At 33.1% G+C, this 21,074-nt stretch overlaps 1 protein-coding gene across 5 annotated transcripts in view; it reads left to right on the top strand.

The window, feature by feature from the left end:
• RPS6KA3 (ribosomal protein S6 kinase A3) overlaps window positions 1-21,074 on the top strand; it is a 109,432-nt gene that overhangs the window by 9,312 nt on the left and 79,046 nt on the right. For 4 of the 5 annotated variants that reach the window (XM_081276818.1, XM_081276817.1, XM_081276820.1 and 1 more), the window contains exon 2: window positions 20,480-20,536. In XM_081276818.1, coding sequence (XP_081132944.1) covers window positions 20,495-20,536 — 42 coding nt within the window. In that variant the 5' untranslated portion in view covers window positions 20,480-20,494. Of the gene's footprint in view, window positions 1-13,202; window positions 13,278-14,265; window positions 14,303-20,479; window positions 20,537-21,074 lie in introns of those variants that run through there. The other variant, XM_081276819.1, reaches the window with a different exon arrangement.

Raw genomic sequence — 21,074 nt, 5'->3', positions numbered from 1 at the left:
ACATTCTATTATCTGTTTTTTGAAGTCAATAGGTTAAACTTTTTTCTACAGAAAAGTATATTTTATATGCTTTTCCAAATTGTGTTAGTTAGGTGGTCTTATCCCTGTCCTACCCTGAAGACTTTGATAACCCCTCTTAGGTTATATAACTTAAAAATCACCATTCTGCTTGTTCTACAATTTTACTAGTTTTTATAGTGACGTTTCTCACTTGAGTGATAAAATTAAAACATTGGAGAAATTTAGCTATCAAAATAATATTGCAGGCAGGATGGGATGGCATATACCTATAATCCCAGCTACTCAGGAGGGTGAGATCGGAGGATTTCAAGTTTGAGGTTAGCATGGATAACAGTGAGATCCTATCTCAAAAATTGAAAAGGGCTGGGGATGTAGCTCAGTGGTACAGCATACCTAGATTCAATCCCCAGTACCGCAAAAATAAATTACAAACTTCCTCTTGTGGGCTGAACTTGTGGACAGAGATATAGAACAAAAATAACATCTCAGGGTGAAAATACAGAATTATCTTCTATGCTGTTGGATTAAAAAAATTACTTCTTGGTATATTTCTTTAAATATTGCATTCTGTTCACTCCACTGTGCTAATTAAAACTGGAAAAGTGGACTTTTGCATCTTGGAACATGAAACTGTTTTAGGTTTTTTTAGCATAGAAATTTAGAGCTGAGAACAATTTAAATCTACCCTATTTATATAAGAAAATTGAGATTTGTTCAGGAAGGCCTGCCATGGGTAATGTGTTGACAAAGTCAGCTAGGGTATGATGCAGTACATTTCATTTCGTTACAATTTATTTTGCTGTCTACAACATATCTATAACTTTTAAATTCATCATTTATATAAATTCTGAAAGAGGCATAATGCATCAAAGTTCAATTTTTTTCTCTACTATCATGCTAATTTTGAATCCTTATTTTCTGTGTCAGAGTACTAAAAAAAAAAAAAAACTAATATACGTTCTTGCCTTGGCTTAAATACAATCAATCCTCAGTTTACAAAATCAAATCAGTCCTATCTACAGACAAATAATGGGGCATGGATCAAGATCATGGCTCTTTCTTTCCCAAGTGAAGATGGGAGGAAACATTTACTGAATGCCCCCTTTGATTAGACACTTAATTTACATTAACTTGAATGAGATGGACAAAAGAGGAAACTCTGAAGCCTATAAAGGTTAAGTAACAGGCTCAGGGTTGCACAGCTAAAGTGGTGGAGCAAAGATTCAAACCCAAGTCTCAACAGATTGCAAATTCCATTGATTTTTCCACTAGAGTGCGTCCTTGAGTTGAGAACATCTTAGATACCTAGATAGTCTACAGAGGAGAAAGAAGCCAGTTGGTTTGCATGAGTTGCTATTTTTGTGGGAATGTAGAGGATAATCACCTAGAAAGATAGGTGCTTTCTGATATATGTAGCATGAAGCCCTCCTTTTCCCAACGGTGCCAATAGTGAATATGTAGTTCTGGCATGAAGTAGGAATGCTGTTCATAAAAGAGCCAATGTTTAAGTAGTTAATAGACTTAGAAAAGTTAATAAAATCAATATTACTCTTCAAATGCAGAATGAGTTAAATAGGGGTTTGTAAGCTGGCCTGAGAGAAAACATTTGACATTTGAGAGATGCTTTGAGATTTATGAACAGCTGTATTAGAAATGAAATGTCTTATTTGTTTTTTTTAATATTTATCTTGTAGTTGGACACAATACCTTTATTTCACTTATTTATTTTTATGTGGTGCTAAGGATCGAACCCAGGGTCTCGCACATGCAAGATGAGCAGTGAGCACTCTACCGCTGAGCCACAACCCCAGCCCAAAAATGTCTTATATTTAAAGCAAAAATGCAGTATTTGGGAAAGAGGCTTCTGAGACATTTCCTAATAGCTCTTGCAGAAGCCCCTAGGTGTATGCTTGAGTAATGTGCTCTGTTTTTATGCAGCTTGTTAAATCATTATCTGTTTATATTTGCATCCTCTTTTCAGGAAAACTTATTTGACATTACTTCAATGGGAGGAAATTTAAAAGAAAAATTATATAATTATTAGGTTTTTCTCTTTAGACTGTTAAACTATTAGGTGTAATTTATATTAATTAATTTATTTTTTAAAAAAATATTTATTTATTTATTTATTGGCAGACACAACATCTTTGTTTGTATGTGGTGTTGAGGATCAAACCCAGGCCACATGCATGCCAGGCGAGCGCGCTACCGCTTGAGCCACATCCCCAGCCCCAATATATTAATTTATATTAGGTCTAATTTAGATCTAATTTATATACCATAAAATTCTCTCTTGTATATAATTCATTGGTTTTTGATAGATGCATATAATCGTGCAACCATCCCTAGTATCAAATTCTAGAACATTATCATTACCCCAAGAAGAAATCCTATACACGTTATCCATCATTCCCCATTTGTCCCTTCCCTCAGCTCCTGGCAGCCACTAATCTTCTTTCTGTTTCTATAAATTTGCCTCTTCTGGACATTTCATATCAGTGGAATCCTACAATGTGTGCCCCTTGTGTCTGGTGTCTTTTACTTACCATAATATTTTCAGGGTTCATCCATGTTATAGTATTTTATCAATGCTTCATTTTTTAATAGCTAATAATGTTCCATTTTGTGGGTATAAACATTTGTTTATCCATCAGTTGATGGAATTTGAATTGTTTCTAGTTTTTGACTATTATGAAATATGCTGCTGTGAACATTTGAGTACAGGTTTTTGGGTAAATATTTTGAGTTTTCTGTGTACCTAGGAATGAAATTGCTGTGGTCAGTCTGTGCTTTACATATTGAGGGAAACACCAAACCATTTTCCAATTCACCTGCACCACTTTACATTTCCACCAGTGTGTGAAAGTTCCAGTTTTTCCACATTCTCTTCAACATGTATTACTATTTTATGCTATAGCCATCATAGTGGTATAAAATTATATCTTGTTTTGATTTGAATCCCACTAATGATTAAGGACGTTAAGGATCATTTCATGTGCTTTATTGTCCATTTGTATATATAATTCTTAGGCTTATTTTGTAACTGATTTGGGGATTTTAAATGGAGTTTTGCTTGAATGCTGATGTAGAAGTTCCTTGTAGTTACTTATTTATGTGTGTATTCTCAGAAAACTTACTTTCAACACATGCTTTAAATATTTTCTTCATTTTTAAAAAATTGTTTTAGTTGTAGATGGACACAATATCTTTATTTTTATGTGGTGCTGAGGATCGAACCCAGTGCCTCACACTTGCAAAGCAAGCGCTCTGCCACTGAGCTACCGCCCCAGCCCCTCTTCATTTTTTAATATGTGATAAAAAAACAAAGCTTTTCCTTGAACTGTGGTTTTCCAACTGGATTCACACGATCTTAGGTTCTATGAAAATGCCTTAGATACCTTATCATAACCTTATCAGCCAGAGCAGAGTTTAGAGGAATGCAGCATGGAGTTAGATTAGTTTTAGAAAGTTACAGAAAGAAAACAAAGATTGAAGCAGTCAGTAGTCTCCTCAGTCTTGTTATTGCTGTTCTGTAGTTTCTTATTTAAGGCAAAAGAACAGAGATCAATTAAAAATTAAAATTGGGTACCTGAACTTACACCCTTTGACATCATAACCTGAAGATGGTATAGAAACTATACTTCAAGAACAAAATACAGAATCCTCAACAAAATAGGAAGACAAATCCATAAGAAGGCATATAAACCAAGTGAGTTTTTTTTCTCAAGGATTTAAGATTGTTTCAGTACCCAATAAACATTCAAGTCAGCATACTAAAAGGCTAAAGAAGAAAAATATTAATGCAGAAAGTGCATTTGGATAAGTATTAAACATAATAAAAATACAGCAAACTAAGAAGAGTTGGGAACTTTCTTAACTTGATAAAGAATGGCAAAAAGAAAATCCATAAGTTAACATCATATGGGCTGGGGATGTGGCTCAAGCGGTAGTGCGCTTGCTTGGCATGCGTGCAGCCCTGCAGCCCGGGTTCGATCCTCAGCACCACATGCAAAACAAAGATGTTGTGTCCACCGAGAACTGAAAAATAAATATTAAAATTCTCTCTCTCCTCTCTCCTCTCTTTAAAAAAAAAAAAAAAGTTAACATCATAAAGGTGAAAAGCAATGTTTTTTTTTTTTTAAAAGATCAGGAATAAGACAAAGATGTCCACTCTCACAACTGCTATTCAACATAATCCTGGAAATTTTTACTAGCATAATGAGCAATAAAATGAAATGAAAGATACAAATTTAAAAGGGAGAAATAAAACTTTCCCTATTTTTAGGTACATGATAGTTTCCAGTGAAAAATCACAGGGAATCTACCAAAAATCCCTAGAACTAATAAATGAGTTCAACAAGTTTGTAAGACAGTATCATTTAAGAATAAGTTATATATACTAGTAACAAATGTGTAGAAACTGAAATAACAGTAACATAATGGCTCAAAAAATACTTAGGTGTAAATCTAACAAGGCATGTATAGGACTTGTATGCTAAAAGTAAAAAATCCTAATGAAGGAGTGTCTAAACGAATGGAGATAAATATCATGCTTGTAGATTTGAAGTAAAGATGTTAGTTCTCCCAAGTTCATCTATAGTTTTAACCCAAGCTTATTCTGACATTGAAATGGAAAATTAAAGGAACTAAAATAAGGGACTGGAGTTGTGGCTCAGTGGTAGAGTGTTCACCTAGCATGTGCAAGGCATTGGGTTCAATTCTCAGCACTACATAAAAATAAATAAATAAAATAAAGGTATTGTGTCCAACTATAACTAAAAAAATACTAAATAAACTAAAATAAAATAATGTGGGAGGAGCCACTTCACACAATTTTAAGATTTACTACATAGGGCTGAGGCTGTAGCTCAGTGGCAGAGCACTTGCCCAGGACATGTGAGGCACTGGGTTCAATCCTCAGCACCACATAAAAATGAATAAATAAATGAAGTATTGTGTCCATCTACAACTAAAAATAAAATTTAAGATTTACTATATAGCCTCAGTAATCAAAATACTGTGATATTGACAAAGGGATAAACACACAGATCCAAGGAACAAAATAGAGAACTAAAAATAGACTCACACAAGTATGGGCAACTGATTTTTGTCGAAGTTGTAAAAGAATTTGATAGACAAGGATAGGTAGCATTTTCACCAGTGGTATTTGTAGCAACTGCATGTCCTTAGGTAAATCAGTGAGCCTCCATCCAAGCCTCACTCGTTATATGAAAATTAATTCGAAATGGATTGTGGATTTAAATGTAAAAGAAGAAATCTTTTAGAATTTAGACAGGAGAAAATCTCTGAGCCCATGGGCTAAGTGAAGAGTTTTTAGACCTGATACCAAAAGCATAGTCCATAAAAGAAAAACTAAATTGAACTTCATCAAAATCCATAACTTTTTCTCTGAAGAAGATAAAAAGGGGCCTGGGGTTATAGCTCAGTGGTAGAGTGCTTGCCTAGTATGTGTGAGGCACTGCGTTTGAGTCTCAGCACCACATAAAAAATAAATAAAGGTATTGTGTCCATTTATAACTAATAATTTTAAAAAAAAAAAAAGACAAGGTACAGTTTGAGTATATTTGTAAACATGTATATGAGACGAGACTTTTAAAGAACTCTCAAAACTCAACAGGAACAAAGAGAAGCAATCCAGTTAGAAAATGGATAAATGAAAAGACACCTCACCAAAGAGACTATATGGATAGCAAATAAGACTCTGAAAAGATGTTCAACATGGTTAACTGTTAGTTTGTTGTGATTTTAATTTTCACTTCCCTATCATTACATACCTATTCGAATAGCCAAATTTTAAAATGGTGATAAATATTGGTGAAGATGCAGGCAGACTGGATCTCTCATACATTGCTGTGGGTATGTAAAATGATGAAGCCCCTATGGAAAACAGTTTGGCCATTTCTTAATAAACCAAATGTATATTGACTATATGATCAGTTGCATTCCTAGGCTATTTCCAGAGAAATGAAAACTTACTTCACATAGAAGTTTGTACTCAAATGCAGACATCGTTATTTGTAATATTAAAAAATTAGAAACTGAAGATAATTCAATAGTAAATGATTAAACAAGCTGTGGCACATCCATACTATGGAATAATACTTAGCAACTGAAAAGGAATAGGAGTGTTAATACACAATTTAGATGAATCTCAGTGGAATTATGCTGAGTGAAAAGAAGTTGCATGCTGTATGATATAATTTATATAACATTCTTGATATGATAGAATTATAGAAGTGAAGAATAGATGAATAGTTGGCAGGGATTAGGAAGAAGAAAGGATCAAAAAGAGGCAACATGGGTATCCTGGTGGTGATATACTGTTAAGTATCTTTACTATTGAGGTGGATGCAATGACCTCCAAATGTGATAAAATGGCATAGGACACACACATAAGTACCTGTTAAACCAGTGAAATCTGAATATAAGATCTTTGCACTGTACCAGTGTCAGTTTCTTGGTTTTGACAGGAAATTATGTAAGATGTTACCATGGAGTAAAAATGGATTAAGGGTATATGGAGTCTATTTGCTTTGCAATTTCCTGTGACCCTATGATCATTTCCAAATAAACAATAAGAAACAAAGAATTAGATAAATGTATTTTTACTGAAAACCTTATTTCCAATCATTGTACTAATGAGAATAAAAGGGTATATCCTTCATATTAAAACAACTCAAACCAATAGCTAGCTAGCATCATGCTTGATGGGCACATATTATAGTTTTATTAAAATTATGCCTGCATAATTTGGTCAGTTTTATTCCACAGTTCTTCCCCTTTCCCATCCCTCCTGCTCAATTCCCTTTCCCAGCTTCATTGTTCTCCCTTCTATTTTCATGAGATCCCCTCCACCCCGCACCAGCCATTTCAAATTCCTTATTTCTTTAGCGTTTATAGATGAGAGAAAACATTCGCCCTTTGACTTTGAGTCTGGCTTATTTCATGTAGCATGATGTTCTCTAGTTTCATTCATTTACTAGCAAATGCCATAATTTCATTCTTCTTTATGGCTGAATAAAACCCCATTATGTCTATATGCTACATGAAATTGACCAAATTGTTACATGTATGTACGAATATATCAGTGAATTCCACTTTTGTGTATAACTCTAATGCACTGATTTAAAAAAAAAATAATAGAAGACCAGTATAGTAGAGGAAGGGAATCAGAGAGGAGGGGAGGAAAGGGGATAGTACTGGGGATTGAAATGGAGCAAATTATATCCATTTCTGAATATGTCAAAATAAACCCCATAATTATGTAAAACTATAATGAAATAATAAAAACAAAAAAATTTTTTAAAAGTATGCATGTTATTTTCACTTCTATTTTTATATTCTCAAAGACCTTGCTAATGCAATTAGGCAAGAAAATAAGAGAATTCAAAAGGAATATAAAAGACAAGTATTCATAGATGATATAATCATCTACTTAGATAATCTGAGGAAATTTATAAAGGTTTGTTAAAACTAATGATAATGTGATATTACACAAAATGAATTCAGAAATAAGTAGCTTTCCTGTTTACCGGTTATAGCTGGTTAGAAATTATATTGGTGAAAACTGTCTCATTCAAAATAACAATAAAAATATTTAATGTTTGGAAATAAGCATAGCAAGGAGGGAATAGGACCTAAATGAAGAAAATTATTAAATTACATTAAAGAATAATTTGAAAAAATTGGGAGACAGCTATGGTTCTTTAATGTAATTTAGTTTCAATAGGAGTTGAGGGTATTTTTTTAAAGAATTGAGCATAACTTTTCCTTGTATCTTGAATGAATGTTCTGATTTTTTAAGAATTTTTTAGATTTCTTTAAGTAGCTTTCAATTATTTTAGAATTTATGTTAACAGTTAAAATTAACAATTTTATTAAAATGCTCTTAGTGTTTATTCTTAACAGCTATACCAGTATAATTTGTGGTTATCTTTTCAGAAAGAAGTCTTATTAGCTTTATAAGCCAAGATTGTATTTATACCTAGAGTGATTTTATATAGTTAATTGGATTATTTCTTAGTAAATTCACCTCAGAATTTAAAACTCTTTATATTGAAATATAGATCATACCACACAAATACTGTTAAGTAGAGTCTGATTTATTGTGTATTTGAGCAAGTCCCACTGTCTCATTCCACTTACTTGTAAGCTATTAAATGCTGTCTTTTTGTATATAAGGATGTTTGTAAAGCTTTGTATAAGTTGAATTATTTTAAATGATTATTAACAATTAACAGTTGTATCATCAACAGTGTATATTGGATTCAATGCAGTAGACATTTAAGCATCACTTGTTTTGTAGATGAAAAAAGAGGTCATGGTGGTTTTGCCATAGTCATAGCAAAATAAGAACATGGACTTTGAAGCCAGCATGATGGTTCATCTGATTTGGATGGAAAGGCTTCATTGATCCTCTGGAAATTGGCCTAAAGAAATCATTAGGTTTGTTCCTAAGAAATGTAAGTGGGCTAGTTAGAGCAAGGGGTTCCTCAAAATACCCTCAAATATAAGGATTTGTCATTTCCCCTGGCAAGATGAGCAGAAAGAAGGAAAAGCTGATACATTCTGAACACCCAATATGGCTAAACATACTGAATTGACCACAGCCTTTGGCAAAACAAGTATCTGATTCTTACAGATAAGAAAACTGATTCACATCAAATCACTTGCCCAAAGTCACACCTATGAAAGGACAAAAAGGCCAGGTTTGGAAACTTGTTTGTCAGCTTCCAAAGCCCATAATCATTTCACTACACTGATTTCCCAGATTTGTCAAATCCTAAGAGTCATCTAAGGTACCTGTTTGAAAAATAAGCTACTAAGCCATGGGGCTTCTGGAAATTCTGATTCAGTTTCCATCTGAGGAAAGGCCACAGTGCTGGGGACCTTGAACGCAAGCTAAGCAAGACCTCTACCACTGAACTATGTCCCCCATCCCATCCCTGTGCAATTTAATAGGAATCTGAAATAATTCTGATCATCAGGCAGGTTTGGGAAATACTGCCATTTTGTACTAAAGAGATAGGGTCTGAAGATATTGGAGAGGCAAGAGTTTTTTTTAAAGTTGATGCTTTACTAAAATAAAGTTGGATGGTGGAAATTGAATTACAAAATTGTTAGATTCCTTAATCTGCACAGAAAAAGAGTATTTTTCTTTTAGGTGACAACATTAAGTGACATTATCTTTGTTTACACTAGGGAATGAACATACCACTGATGGGTATATAAAAAACTATTTTGAATGCAAACAGAAGGGAAGCAGAAATATAAAATTTCCTTAAATATAAAATCACTGATTTCTTTGTGTGTAAAACCCCACAAAATCTTAAATAATCTAAAATTTTAATCCTTTAAGTCAAAGGAGCGTATTTTCAAGCTGGAAGAGTTCTCAGCCACATATTTATGGATGAAGAAACCACACCTCAGAGCCTTGCCCACACTTGGTGGCCAACTTTTGAAATCCATGTAGGTCAAGGTTTCATAGAACTCTTAAGACTGTAGATAAGTACCATCAAAAAGTGACTTTTCCAAGATCATACTGGTTTCTAGAAGTAAATCTAGTATTTACCTTATATTCCTTATTTTAATTGATCTAATTTTGTTTTCTTCATTACCCTACTGAGAGTGGATATATTTAATGGAATCATTTTTTACTATGTATTATTAATATTATTATTAATATTTCTGATTAATGATAGAAAAATGAACCATAACCTTCTTAGACTAGTGTATTTAAATAATGGACACTTTAAAATATGCTTGTTAAAGAACTCCAGTTTTCTCTACTTTTTTTTACAAAATTTTACTGTATGAATAGAGATAAATGAGCATAGTTAGATGTTTGTACATGAATTGAAGCAGTAATACATTTCTAAGTACAGATAATAGTAGCTTTTGTATTCAGACTTGGGTTCAATTATATTCAGAGGGCTGGGGATGTGGCTCAAGCGGTAGCACGCTCGCCTGGCATGCGTGCGGCCAGGGTTCGATCCTCAGCACCACATACCAACAAAGATGTTGTGTCCGCCGAGAACTAAAAAATAAATATTAAAAATTCTCTCTCTCTCTCTTTAAAAAAAATTATATTCAGACCTAAAAGCTCTGTGATCTTGGACAAATTAATAACCTTTTTCTTTATATAACAGTATACCTAATTGTTTATTACTGATTAATTGGAATTAAATGAAAGAATATGCCTAATACAGCTAGCTCTGTAGTTTGGACAAAATAGGAAGTGAATAAATGATAGCTGTTATTATTCTTGACACAGTAGTTATTTAGAAGAATATTAATTTCTGAGTGAGTGCTTTAGTTTGTTTCTTTAACCAAATTTTTTATAACAATCAGAAAATGTCATGCTTTTAAGAATTTTAGATTTACTTGAAGACCTAGAACATGGTCAGTTTTTATAACTTTTCATAAATACTTGAAAAGAGCCCATAGTCTTTTTATATAATGAAATTCATCATCTGCCTATCCTAGACAGGGCACAGTGGCACATGCCTATAATCCCAGTGGCTCAGGAGGCTGAGGCAGAAGGATCACCAGCCTCAACAATTTAATGAGACCCTATCTCAAAAAATTAAAAGAGCTGGAGATGTATCTTAGTGGCGAAGCACCATTAAGCTCAGTCCCCAGTACAAGAAAAAAAATATTGTTCTACCTATCCTAATACAAATTATTTCAAATGCTTTGTCCTTATTTTGTTTACTTTGCTAGTTGGTATTAGTGTGCTAAAATTTTCTCATCCACTATGTTTCCATTGATTTCATGTTATAGTCCCAAAGCATCTACTTTTGTGTTTTGTGGTTTGTCAAGTCTGTGGTTAAATGTTCTGTGCTATTATGCACTTGCTCTTTTTGATGACTTTGTGTTTAAAAAAAAACACATGCTAATTGTACAAAATCTGAAAAAATAGAAAAATATACACAGAAGGAAATAAGCGTCTGTATTCTTACTATGAAAAGTCATTATTAAAAGATTTTTATGTGATTAGGAGTTTTAGATTTTGTGGTGGAATGTGTTCTTCACTTTGCACAGGATATTTATTAGACTTTTTGTGTATGCAACAAATATTGTGTACCTATTGCATGGCAGACATTTTGCTAGGGGCTGGGAATACAGTACTTTAAAATATTGATATACTCATCTTGGCTTAATTTCCTAATTTTTAAATTGGTGATTAAAAGTTTTTAGAAGCATCAAAGATAATTAATAGTGTTTAGCATTTACCTGGTGGGTAAGAACTCAGTAAATTATACCAATTACGATCACTATGTATATTCAATACTGATTATATCTTTAGTCCAAATAAAATGACCATTTTAATTAGCATAAGGTTTTTGCCTTACATTTTATTTTCGGTGTTAATGTTACAAACGCTTGCTTTTTCTTTACGTGTCTCTATACTTACCTGTTTTGGAGGGATTACTTTAATTAAAAATAAAATCCAAGATTTTTTTTTTGTGTGTGTGTGTAGTGCTGGGGATTGAACCCAGGGCCTTGTGCATGCAAGGAAAATCCAAGATTTTTTGTGAAACATTTTTCAATGCAGAGTAATAAGTAGTGTAATGAATTACCCTATATCCATAACCCAGCCTCAAGGATTATCAACTCCTACCCTGTCATTTCATTTCTACTTAGCCTTTCCAACCCACCCCACAACCTTCTCCTCTCCTGCTCCAGAGGATTATTTTGAAGTTAATCCTAGAAACACCAATTCAGATGTAAATATTTGCATTTATACTTCTTAAAAATAATGACTTAAAAATATATACCTACCTTACTCTTATCACTCATAAAAATATCAATAATTCTGTAATAGCATAAAATACCTAGTAAGTCACTCTTTTCCACATTTTTAATGGCACATTAAAGTTGTACATAATGGCTGAATTTATTGTTATATATTCTTATATGAATACAATTTAACAATATAATTTGACCAATAACATTCCCCAGCATCCTCTCACCACCTAGTCCCTCTCCTCTACTGATCTCATGATTTTCACGATTTCATGATTTTCATAAGACCTTCCCCCCACCTTTCTTTTCCTTTTTCACTTCTAACTTCCACATAGAGAAAACACATGACCTTTCAACTTCTAAGTTTGAACTGTTTTGCTTACCATAATGTCAAGTTCCATCCATTTTCCTCCAAATTACATAATTTTACTTTTCTTTAAGGCTGAATAAAATGCCATTGAGTGACTCTTTACATTTCTTATATTATTACTTTTGGAATGAGTTCTGTCATTTTGTTTCTTGTGTTTTTTTTTCTTATGCCATATGGATTGTTTTGTTTGAGGAGGTCGTGAAATATAGAAAAATAAATTATATAGCTAGAAAGATCTGGGTGTGAATTCTGCTTTTGCCAATCACTAACTTTGCTGATCCTTGCTTTCCTCAACTGTAAAGTAGGGGTAATTATACTCACCTCATGTTCTTAGGGTTGAATTCGATGTCTGCATAAAGGACTGTTAATGGTATTTGCCATTTATTATCTTCTTTAGTGATTTGGACTGTAACGATGTCTATTTTTTATTATTGTGTGTTTTTTTCAAAATATTCTAAAATTTATTAGATAATTACTAAAAATAGTTGTTAAATATTCTTGTAGGAAAGATGGAGTATTTAGAGTCTTTGCTTCTCCTATTACCTCTTTTAAGTCCACATTAATTTAGCCTGAGGTGCTTTTCTTTTATATTGTTTATATACTTATCAATTTTTATTCATTATTTACCCTTTTAGTAGAACTAATTATTTATTCAGTTATTTTTAAGTTGGTGTCATTATACTTCAATAGTTCTTTCCCGCCTCAAATATTCTTGAACTATTTTTTGATTCTCTTTTGATGGTCTAAGATGTACCTTTGAACAATTTGTTTTAAAAAGATACTATCAGGATGATGAAATTTTATAAGACTTTGCAAATCTAAGAATAATTTCCTGTGACCTTTGTACATGAAAAACTAGGGTGAGGTATAAAATTCTTAGATCTTAACTTTTCCCTTTCAACTCCCTATAGGTCATTACTTCATTGTCTTCTGGCAGTTTATTGTTGCAGAGGAGAAAGCTGAGGTCAACCTGATTCTAGTTCCTTTGAAATAACCTATTTTTTTCTGCTTGTATGCTTGTAGGATTATATCTTTATCCTTGAAATTTAAAAACATTTGCCAGGACATGTCTTGGTGTTGATGATCTCTGTTGAACCTTCTCAGTCTCCAGTCTCAGGTATTTTTTTCAGAACTGGAAAATTTTCTTGTACTTTTGATTAATTAAATTGCTCTGTTTTGTATTTTTTAGGAACATCTGTTGTTCATAGATTATTTTTCTGTCTTGTCTTCCATAGTTTTAAAATCTTTTTTTTTACTTTTTTCTTTTTTTTCATTTACTCAAATTTGTCCTCTGTGGCATGGATTCTGTTTTCTGCAGTGTCAGTTCTAATACTTGCTATTCATGATACAAACTTAATTTTGGCTACTGTGTTTTCATTTCTTTATTCTTATCTCAACATGTCTTGTATCATAAGCAGAATTCCCTTTAGGGGTACACTTTAAAAAACATGAAGTGGATTCAGGCCTGCCTAAAGCTTATTTTCTGAGGCCACAACCACAGGACCAGAGAAAATAAATAAAAATAAAAGCTTCTGAAAGGGTCCTCATAAACTTAGAAATGTAGATATAACCAGAGGTCATTTCTACCCTAGTCTAGGAAATAGAAAAATCTTGGGTACTAACAGGTCTTTGGTAGCTAGAGGAATAATAAAGCAGGTATAAGGGCACCATAACTAGAAATAAAACTGATTTTTCTAATTACATTTATTGTTTTTTATGTATAAAAATACATAATAAGTATATATAATTTTGAAAAGACAGTACAAAGAAGAAAATCCTATGGCCCAGGTAACTACTGATAAGATTTTATGTTTTGCCAATGACATGCACCCATGCTGGGAGGGAGGATGCAAACTGGGGTCATACTGATAGTTTTGTATCCTTTTTAATTTAATATATTGCAAACATATTTTTGCATCATTAGCTTTTCTTTGAGGCCCTAATTTTAACCATTTAATAGTATTCCTACATATTAATAGATGTATTATGATTTATTTAACCAGTCCCCTGTTGGTCATTTAGATTGTTTTCTATTTTTCAGTATAATGAGTATGATGAATATCACTGTACATAAGTCTTTATGCACATCTCTGATATTTCCTTAGGATAAATGAGGAGCTGATTCTTAATCCTGTCACGTTGGTAAGGATTATATACATTCCTTATTAAGAATATAAAATGCTTGTTTCTTATTGTTTCAATGTGATTGCATAGAAGATTCTTTGGATTCTGAACAATGTGATGTTACCTTAACCAAAGTTGGAGGGAGGTTTTTAATGCCTCATACTCGGTACCTTCATGATGAAACACCTGTTACATAAGCTTTGGGCAGGAAACCTCTGCTGATATCAGGAAGTTTGGGAAGGCAGATAATACTTGTGGAAACTTGAGGGTGGTTTAAAAAGAAATGTGGTCCTTGCTTGTTCCTACAACCTGGGTCTCCATATAAATGCACTATGGCTCTGGACCCTTTCTTTTCTTCTTCCCTTCCTATTATTTCAGACTGTTTTTTCTTTGTCAGGTATCTTTTTCTGCCAGTGTTCATATGTACATTTCATTTATAGGTAAGAGAATGTCAGTAGTTGATATGTCTTAAAAAAGGTCAAGGTTGTATTTTATCAATCTGATCATTTATTCACTCCTAGTATACTTGTACATTATGATCTGCTGGACTTGAAGAATTTTTTAACTTATATTCTTCAGAGATGTCACAATAGCCTGGAAATGTGCATTGTAACATGCCATTACAGCAAAACAATCTGCTTAATAGGGTTTCTTAAAATGATTTTTTTTAATTAAGGAAATATTCTTATTTTTAACATGTCAGCATTTCCCTGAAAAACACCCAAGAAATGCTCTAGAAGTCCTGAAACCTTGGTTCAGAATTACTGATTAAACTGTTCTTTTCTAAACCTGGAGGATGATCTTAAGTGATAATTTTATACAATATTGAAGGTTGTTTTGAAAGTAATTCCTGCTGAAACTCAAGCAGTTTCCTTTATCTGATTTGTTCTGGTGAGACCCATATTGTAGGTTATTCCAATTTGTGACTTTTTACACATTTCAGACTAACAAAATAAAGCATGATTAGCATTTCCTAACCTTTTTCAGTATTTCATATCATATTTGCATACGTACAATCTGCCAGGCTCCAGTTTTTTTGGCTAGGAGACGACGTGGTGGGATGAGAGAGGATAAATACATTTGCCTCACTTTTAAACTATTTTTTGGTCCATACTCATTCTTTAGCCACATTGTATAGAAATATAGCACACATATTAAAGATTTTTTTCCACCCTAGTTGGCAGGAAATTGACTGTAGTAAGTGGTAAAACAGGCATCTTTCCTATACTACTTCATTGCTTTACATCTTTAGAAGTTATCTGAGAAATGTAAACATTACACAGCCATTTGAGGCAAATAGGGAAGAGAAGTAGCATTTACTGAGCATCTCTGTCCCTTGGTGGATCCTTTACAATATCCCTGTGAGATAAACATTATATGCATCTTATGAATGAAAAAATAGGCTCGAAATGTTAAGTAACTTACCCAAGTTCAAGTACTACACCAGTAAGTGACAGAGCTAAGGTTTACATCCAGTAAACACATCTTTAAAACACATGTTTTTATCTATTTGTTGCTTCTTTAGAGAAATATATTTTCCTGTTTAATAAGTACTGTTTCTTGAACTTTGGGAACTATAGAATGTACAGTATTGAGTCAGACTGCTAACCCATGGAACCTAATTGGTAATGAAAACAGGATCATTTTTTCAAAAAGAAAATGTAAACTTTTCAACTGCAAAAGTAAATTTATGCTCATTTCTAATAGATAGCATTTGAATTCTTGTTTCAAAGATAGAAAAGTTTCATTGTAATGGAGATGCTTTTGGTAGAAAAAGCTTTGTAAAGTTTTTCAAATATGTATTATAATATCAACTTTCATATTTTCCTACTTTAAAAATTAAGTCATTCAAATTATATTTATTTATTTGGGGACTGGGGATTGAACTCAGGGGCACTGTCCACTAAGCCACATCCCCAGCCCTATTTTGTATTTTATTTAGAGACAGGGTCTCACTGAGTTGCTTAGTGCCTCACTTTTGCTGAGACTGGCTTTGAACTTGCGATCCTCCTGCCTCAGCCTCCTGAGCCGCTGGGATTACAGGCATGTGCCCCCGGGCCCAGCCAAAACTTAATTTTCCTAAAATTTTTGGTACTGGGGATTAAACCCAGGGGTGTTTTACCACTGAGTTATATCCCTAGCCCTTTTTAGTTTTTATGTTGAGACAAGGTCTTACTAAGTTATTTGGGATCCTCCTGCTTCAGCCTCCTGAGTTGCTGGGATTACAGGCATGTGACACTGTACCTGGCAAATTGTTCAAAATTTTAAATCTTTGCTAAACTTAGAAAGGAAATCGATACTTTTGCAAACGGTAGAGAATAGAATACCTTTTAGATCATGTCTTACTTAATTTTTTTTATTAGATTGCTTTGTTTATACTGTTAGTTAGCTGGGTAGTTAAGAAAGTATATTGGAAATTTGTGGATGACATGAAGTAAGTGGAAAATAGTGACGAGTCTGATTGACAAATTTAGAATATAATCTCTAGAAACTGTAGCAATGGGTCAGAGGTGGAAAAGAGGAATCAAGAATAAAATTCAGTGGGTAGAGCGCTTGCCTGGCATGTGTGAGGTACTGGGTTTGAATCTCAGCACCACATATAAATAAATGAATAAAATAAAGGTCCATCAACAACTAAAAAGTACATATAAAAAAGAATAAAATTAAGGTTTTATTCATGGAAGTAATAACAGGTAGGGATAGAAGATGCGGGGCTTAGTTGTAGTATAAGTAAAGAAAATAAGTATTTAATCTACAGAAAACTCACTGAGAGTCAAAAGTGTGTTGTTCAGATACCAAAAGTAATGCAGATGTGAATTGCATTTATGAGTGTATTATCTAGGATAAGGGAGGTGTTATGCCCTTTACTCTGGATTGGTCCTACTAAGGTTGGAATGTTAATTCCATTCTTTAAGATGAATTGGTATTTACTCAGAAAAGAGGAGGGTGACAAGTCTCATCTAAAAGAAATAATAACAAAGACAGACTTGAGGAAACTTGAGTTATCTAGGAAAACTGAGATTCAGAGTAATTTATGGTCATAGATGTAGATTTACCTCCTGTGAATTTGCAGATAGCCTACAGACAAGTTCTTCATTTGTTAACCATTTGTTAGTAATCCTCTTAAAGTGAATTTGTGGCTGAGGAAAGTTACTAGCAGGCAGTGCTTTTTCTGAGATAATATAAAAGACTGCCTGATGAGCCTGCATTCTTATCCTGGTGGTATTCAAACATAGGCGATAACAAGGTAAAAAGAATTAGAGCACATGATGTGTAGTTAAAACAGAAGACATTTGAGACCCTTTACCAGTCCTAGAGTATTATTTTATCTTCCTGAAACTACCTTCACCTTAATAGTAATTTGCATTGGTACAGCTCTTTATCAAATGCTTTCTTATGAGTTATTTCAGTTTTGACTCAATAAATAAATCTTTGGGTAGATAGGGAAAACATCTCCATTTTGAACAGATAAAGTAATAGGCTAAGAGAAAAGTCTCAAATCTCAAAGTTTGTGACAGATCTCTGGTTCTACCCCTGATCTACCAATTCCAAGTTCAGTGCTATTTCTACTGTATTGGTTTGCTTTAAAATGAAGTTATAAATTGTGATACTTGTTATGAATACATTGAAAATTACAAGGAGCAGATGGTTGTCAAATTTTATTTCCAAAATAAAATTTTGGAAATTAGGAAAATGTAAGTGCAGCTCAAGTTAGACCAAGTATTCAAAAAAAAAAAAAAACCAAATGATGAACAAACATTGAGCAGATTTGTGTTATAGAGGATAATGGTTTACAATTAATGAGAAAATGTAGTTTGGGCTGCTAGATGAATGATGGTGCCACTCATTAAGAGAGCAAATATAGGAGAGGGGATAAGTTGGTGGGCCATAGGTAAGGTGATTGAATTTTGGACATAATAAAAATAACATTGATTACTAAATGCCAGATATTATGCTTAGGATTATGTATATTTTATCTCATTTAATCTTCCACAACAACTCTCTGAAGATGAAACTTTAAAAATCTTCATTAGAGCTTAGATTAAGCTGTCCAAGGCTTCGTAATTAGTAATAACAACAGGATTTTAAATGTATGTGTTTGACTCCAGAAACAGAGTTCTTAAGAGCTAGTTTAAGGTTTCTTTGGGGTTTTATGATAAAGACAATCAGTAGCCAGTCAAGTAAATAGTAGTAGCTTTTAGGAGAAAATAGTATCCTTGAGACAGCTGGATGTGTTTACTATAGAAATGGGCAATATTGTAGCCTCTGAAAATGTCTTAGGAAACTAAAGATGTTCTACCTGCCTCCCCAATTTTCCTGCACATTAGCACCATTTTTGTGCTTTATAGTATTATATAGATATTAACTTACCCAGGAACATCCTCTGTGAGTGGGTAAAACTGAAGGGTACCCTTTGTATAAGTCAGTAGACCTTCTAGGATGAAGGCCATATTTTATTTACCCTTTCTCTCCAGATCAGTACTTAGAACAGAGCATGAATGAGATGGAATGTATGAGATGGAAATAGGGATGGGAAGATTAGAGAGAGGAGTTCAAATTCAGAGAAGCTGCCCCATGTGGTGAATGGAATAATAGGTGAGCTGCCTTTATTTCCCAGTTTACAATTCTCATAAGACAGTTAGCTTAGATCTTTCTGTACTTGTTGAATTAACGAGTAGTCAAAGGACTACTCCTTTTTTCCAGTGAGGGAATGAGAGAAATCCCTGTGTTCCTGACTTCTGTTTGTTTGTTTTTTTTTAAATTACACAAGTAATACATATTCATTGTAGACATTGTAAACATATTAGAACATTCAAATAATAAAACAAATAAACAATTTAAATTGTCTAAAATTCTACCACCCAGATAGCCACTGTTGACATTTTGGTGTATATCCTTCCAGAGTTTTCCCCATACAAATATATGCATATTTGAATGTATATATTTGCTTAAAATGGGATCATTACAATTCATATTGTTTCGTAAACTCCTTTTTCACTTATTACATGTGACTGTCTTTCCATGTCAATAAATTACATCTTTATCATTATTTTTAATGACTGTATAGTATTCCATTATATGGATGTACCATAATATATATTTAACTAGTTCTCTATTGTTAGGAATTTAGGTTTCCAATTTGGAGTTCTTTTTGGAAAAAATTATGGTGAGCATTCTTGTATATACATCTTTGTGCACTTGTCCATTTAAAAAAAAAAACAGAAGTAGAATCAATGAGACATTTCAGAATTTTGTGTTTTTTTTAATAGACATAGATTGCCTTCCTGAAGGGTTGTGCTGATTCACAGTTTTTCCAGTAGTTAATCCAGAATGTTCTTTTTTTCCATGCCCACTTTAGCATTGAGTGTTGCTGTTATTTGTAAACCATTATGTATTTGAAAGGCAAAAGGTATCTTCGGGTTAAATGCATTTTTGTGATTGGTACTAAGGCCGAATGAACTTTTTCCCCTGTTCATTTCTGTTGAGGTTCATGTTTTTTCTTACAGGTATGTTAAACAAAGCTCTTTATGTATCAAGGATATCAACCCTTTGTCATATGTTACTTTATTTTTTGTAATCAGTTTGTCTTATCTTTTTTTTGTGTCTGGCAGAAGAAGTTTTCAAGTATTATGTATTCAGATGTCATTTTTTCCTTATTATTTCTAACCTCCTTACTCCATGATTATTATTCACCTATATTCTGAGACTTACATAATTTTATTTTTTGACATTTCAATGTTTAATCCATCTGAAATTTATTTTGATGTAGAAATTAAGCTTAATTATCTCTGAAATAATCAATGTTTCCCTGATTAATTTTTAATGAAGTTGGAGTTTAGAATGTGTTTTGCCATACATAATGTTGTAAATGCTCTTTGGTGAGGCTTAACTAAGACCATTTGCAATGCATTTAACTATTGAAATAAACTCAAGGGCTCACCTGGAAAGGTAGTCATCATTTGTTATATTATTTCATGGGAAAATATTTTTTATAATTTCAAATAATTAGTTTACAAAAGAACTTTTGAAGCACAACCTGTTGGCAAATTTGCAATTGCATTCTTAGATGGTGGTTCTATTTCATTAGAGCACTATAGAGAAAATATTTCTGAATTAGTGTTTTTTTTTTTGTCTTCATTTAACTTTGATGTGAAATCTGTTTTGGTAACTTTCTACTTGATGTGCTTTTCACAGAATGGACAGCAAATTATGGATGAACCTATGGGAGAGGAGGAGATTAATCCACAAACCGTAAGTAGAATATTGTATCACAAGGGATAGAGACAAATCAGATGCCACAAAATTATTCTTATTTTTAAACTGAGCAAAGCAATCATTTTACAGTATTAGAAACTTGTTACTATCTCACATTGAATTTACCTGTGCACGTGTCAGAGGGCACTGTGGATTTAACCAAGGGGCATTTTACCACTGAGCTACACACCACCCTTTTTTAAAATTCACTTTCCCATGTTTAAAACCATCTCTTTATTTTGATTTGTGTGTGTGTGTTGCCAGATATTGAACCCAGGGCCTGCTGCATGCTAAGCAAACAGGCGCTCTGCCTCTGAGCTACACCCCATCCCCACACCAGCCTTTTAAAAAATTTTCTAAATTTGAGAGAGGGTTCTGCTAAAATGCACAGGCTGGACTTAAACTTGATCCTCTTGCTTTTGCCTCCTGCATTGCTAGGATTACAGGCATGTACTCAGCCCAAAACATATTTTTAAATATGTCAGTGACTTTTATAAAAAGTCATGACTGACTTTTAAGAGAACAATAAAACACA

The sequence above is a fragment of the Spermophilus citellus genome, assembly GCF_964194105.1.
Source record: "Spermophilus citellus genome assembly, chromosome: X".
NCBI lineage: Eukaryota > Metazoa > Chordata > Mammalia > Rodentia > Sciuridae > Spermophilus > Spermophilus citellus.
Note: the sequence above shows the minus strand (reverse complement) of the source record. Positions and strands in the feature narration are given on the sequence as shown.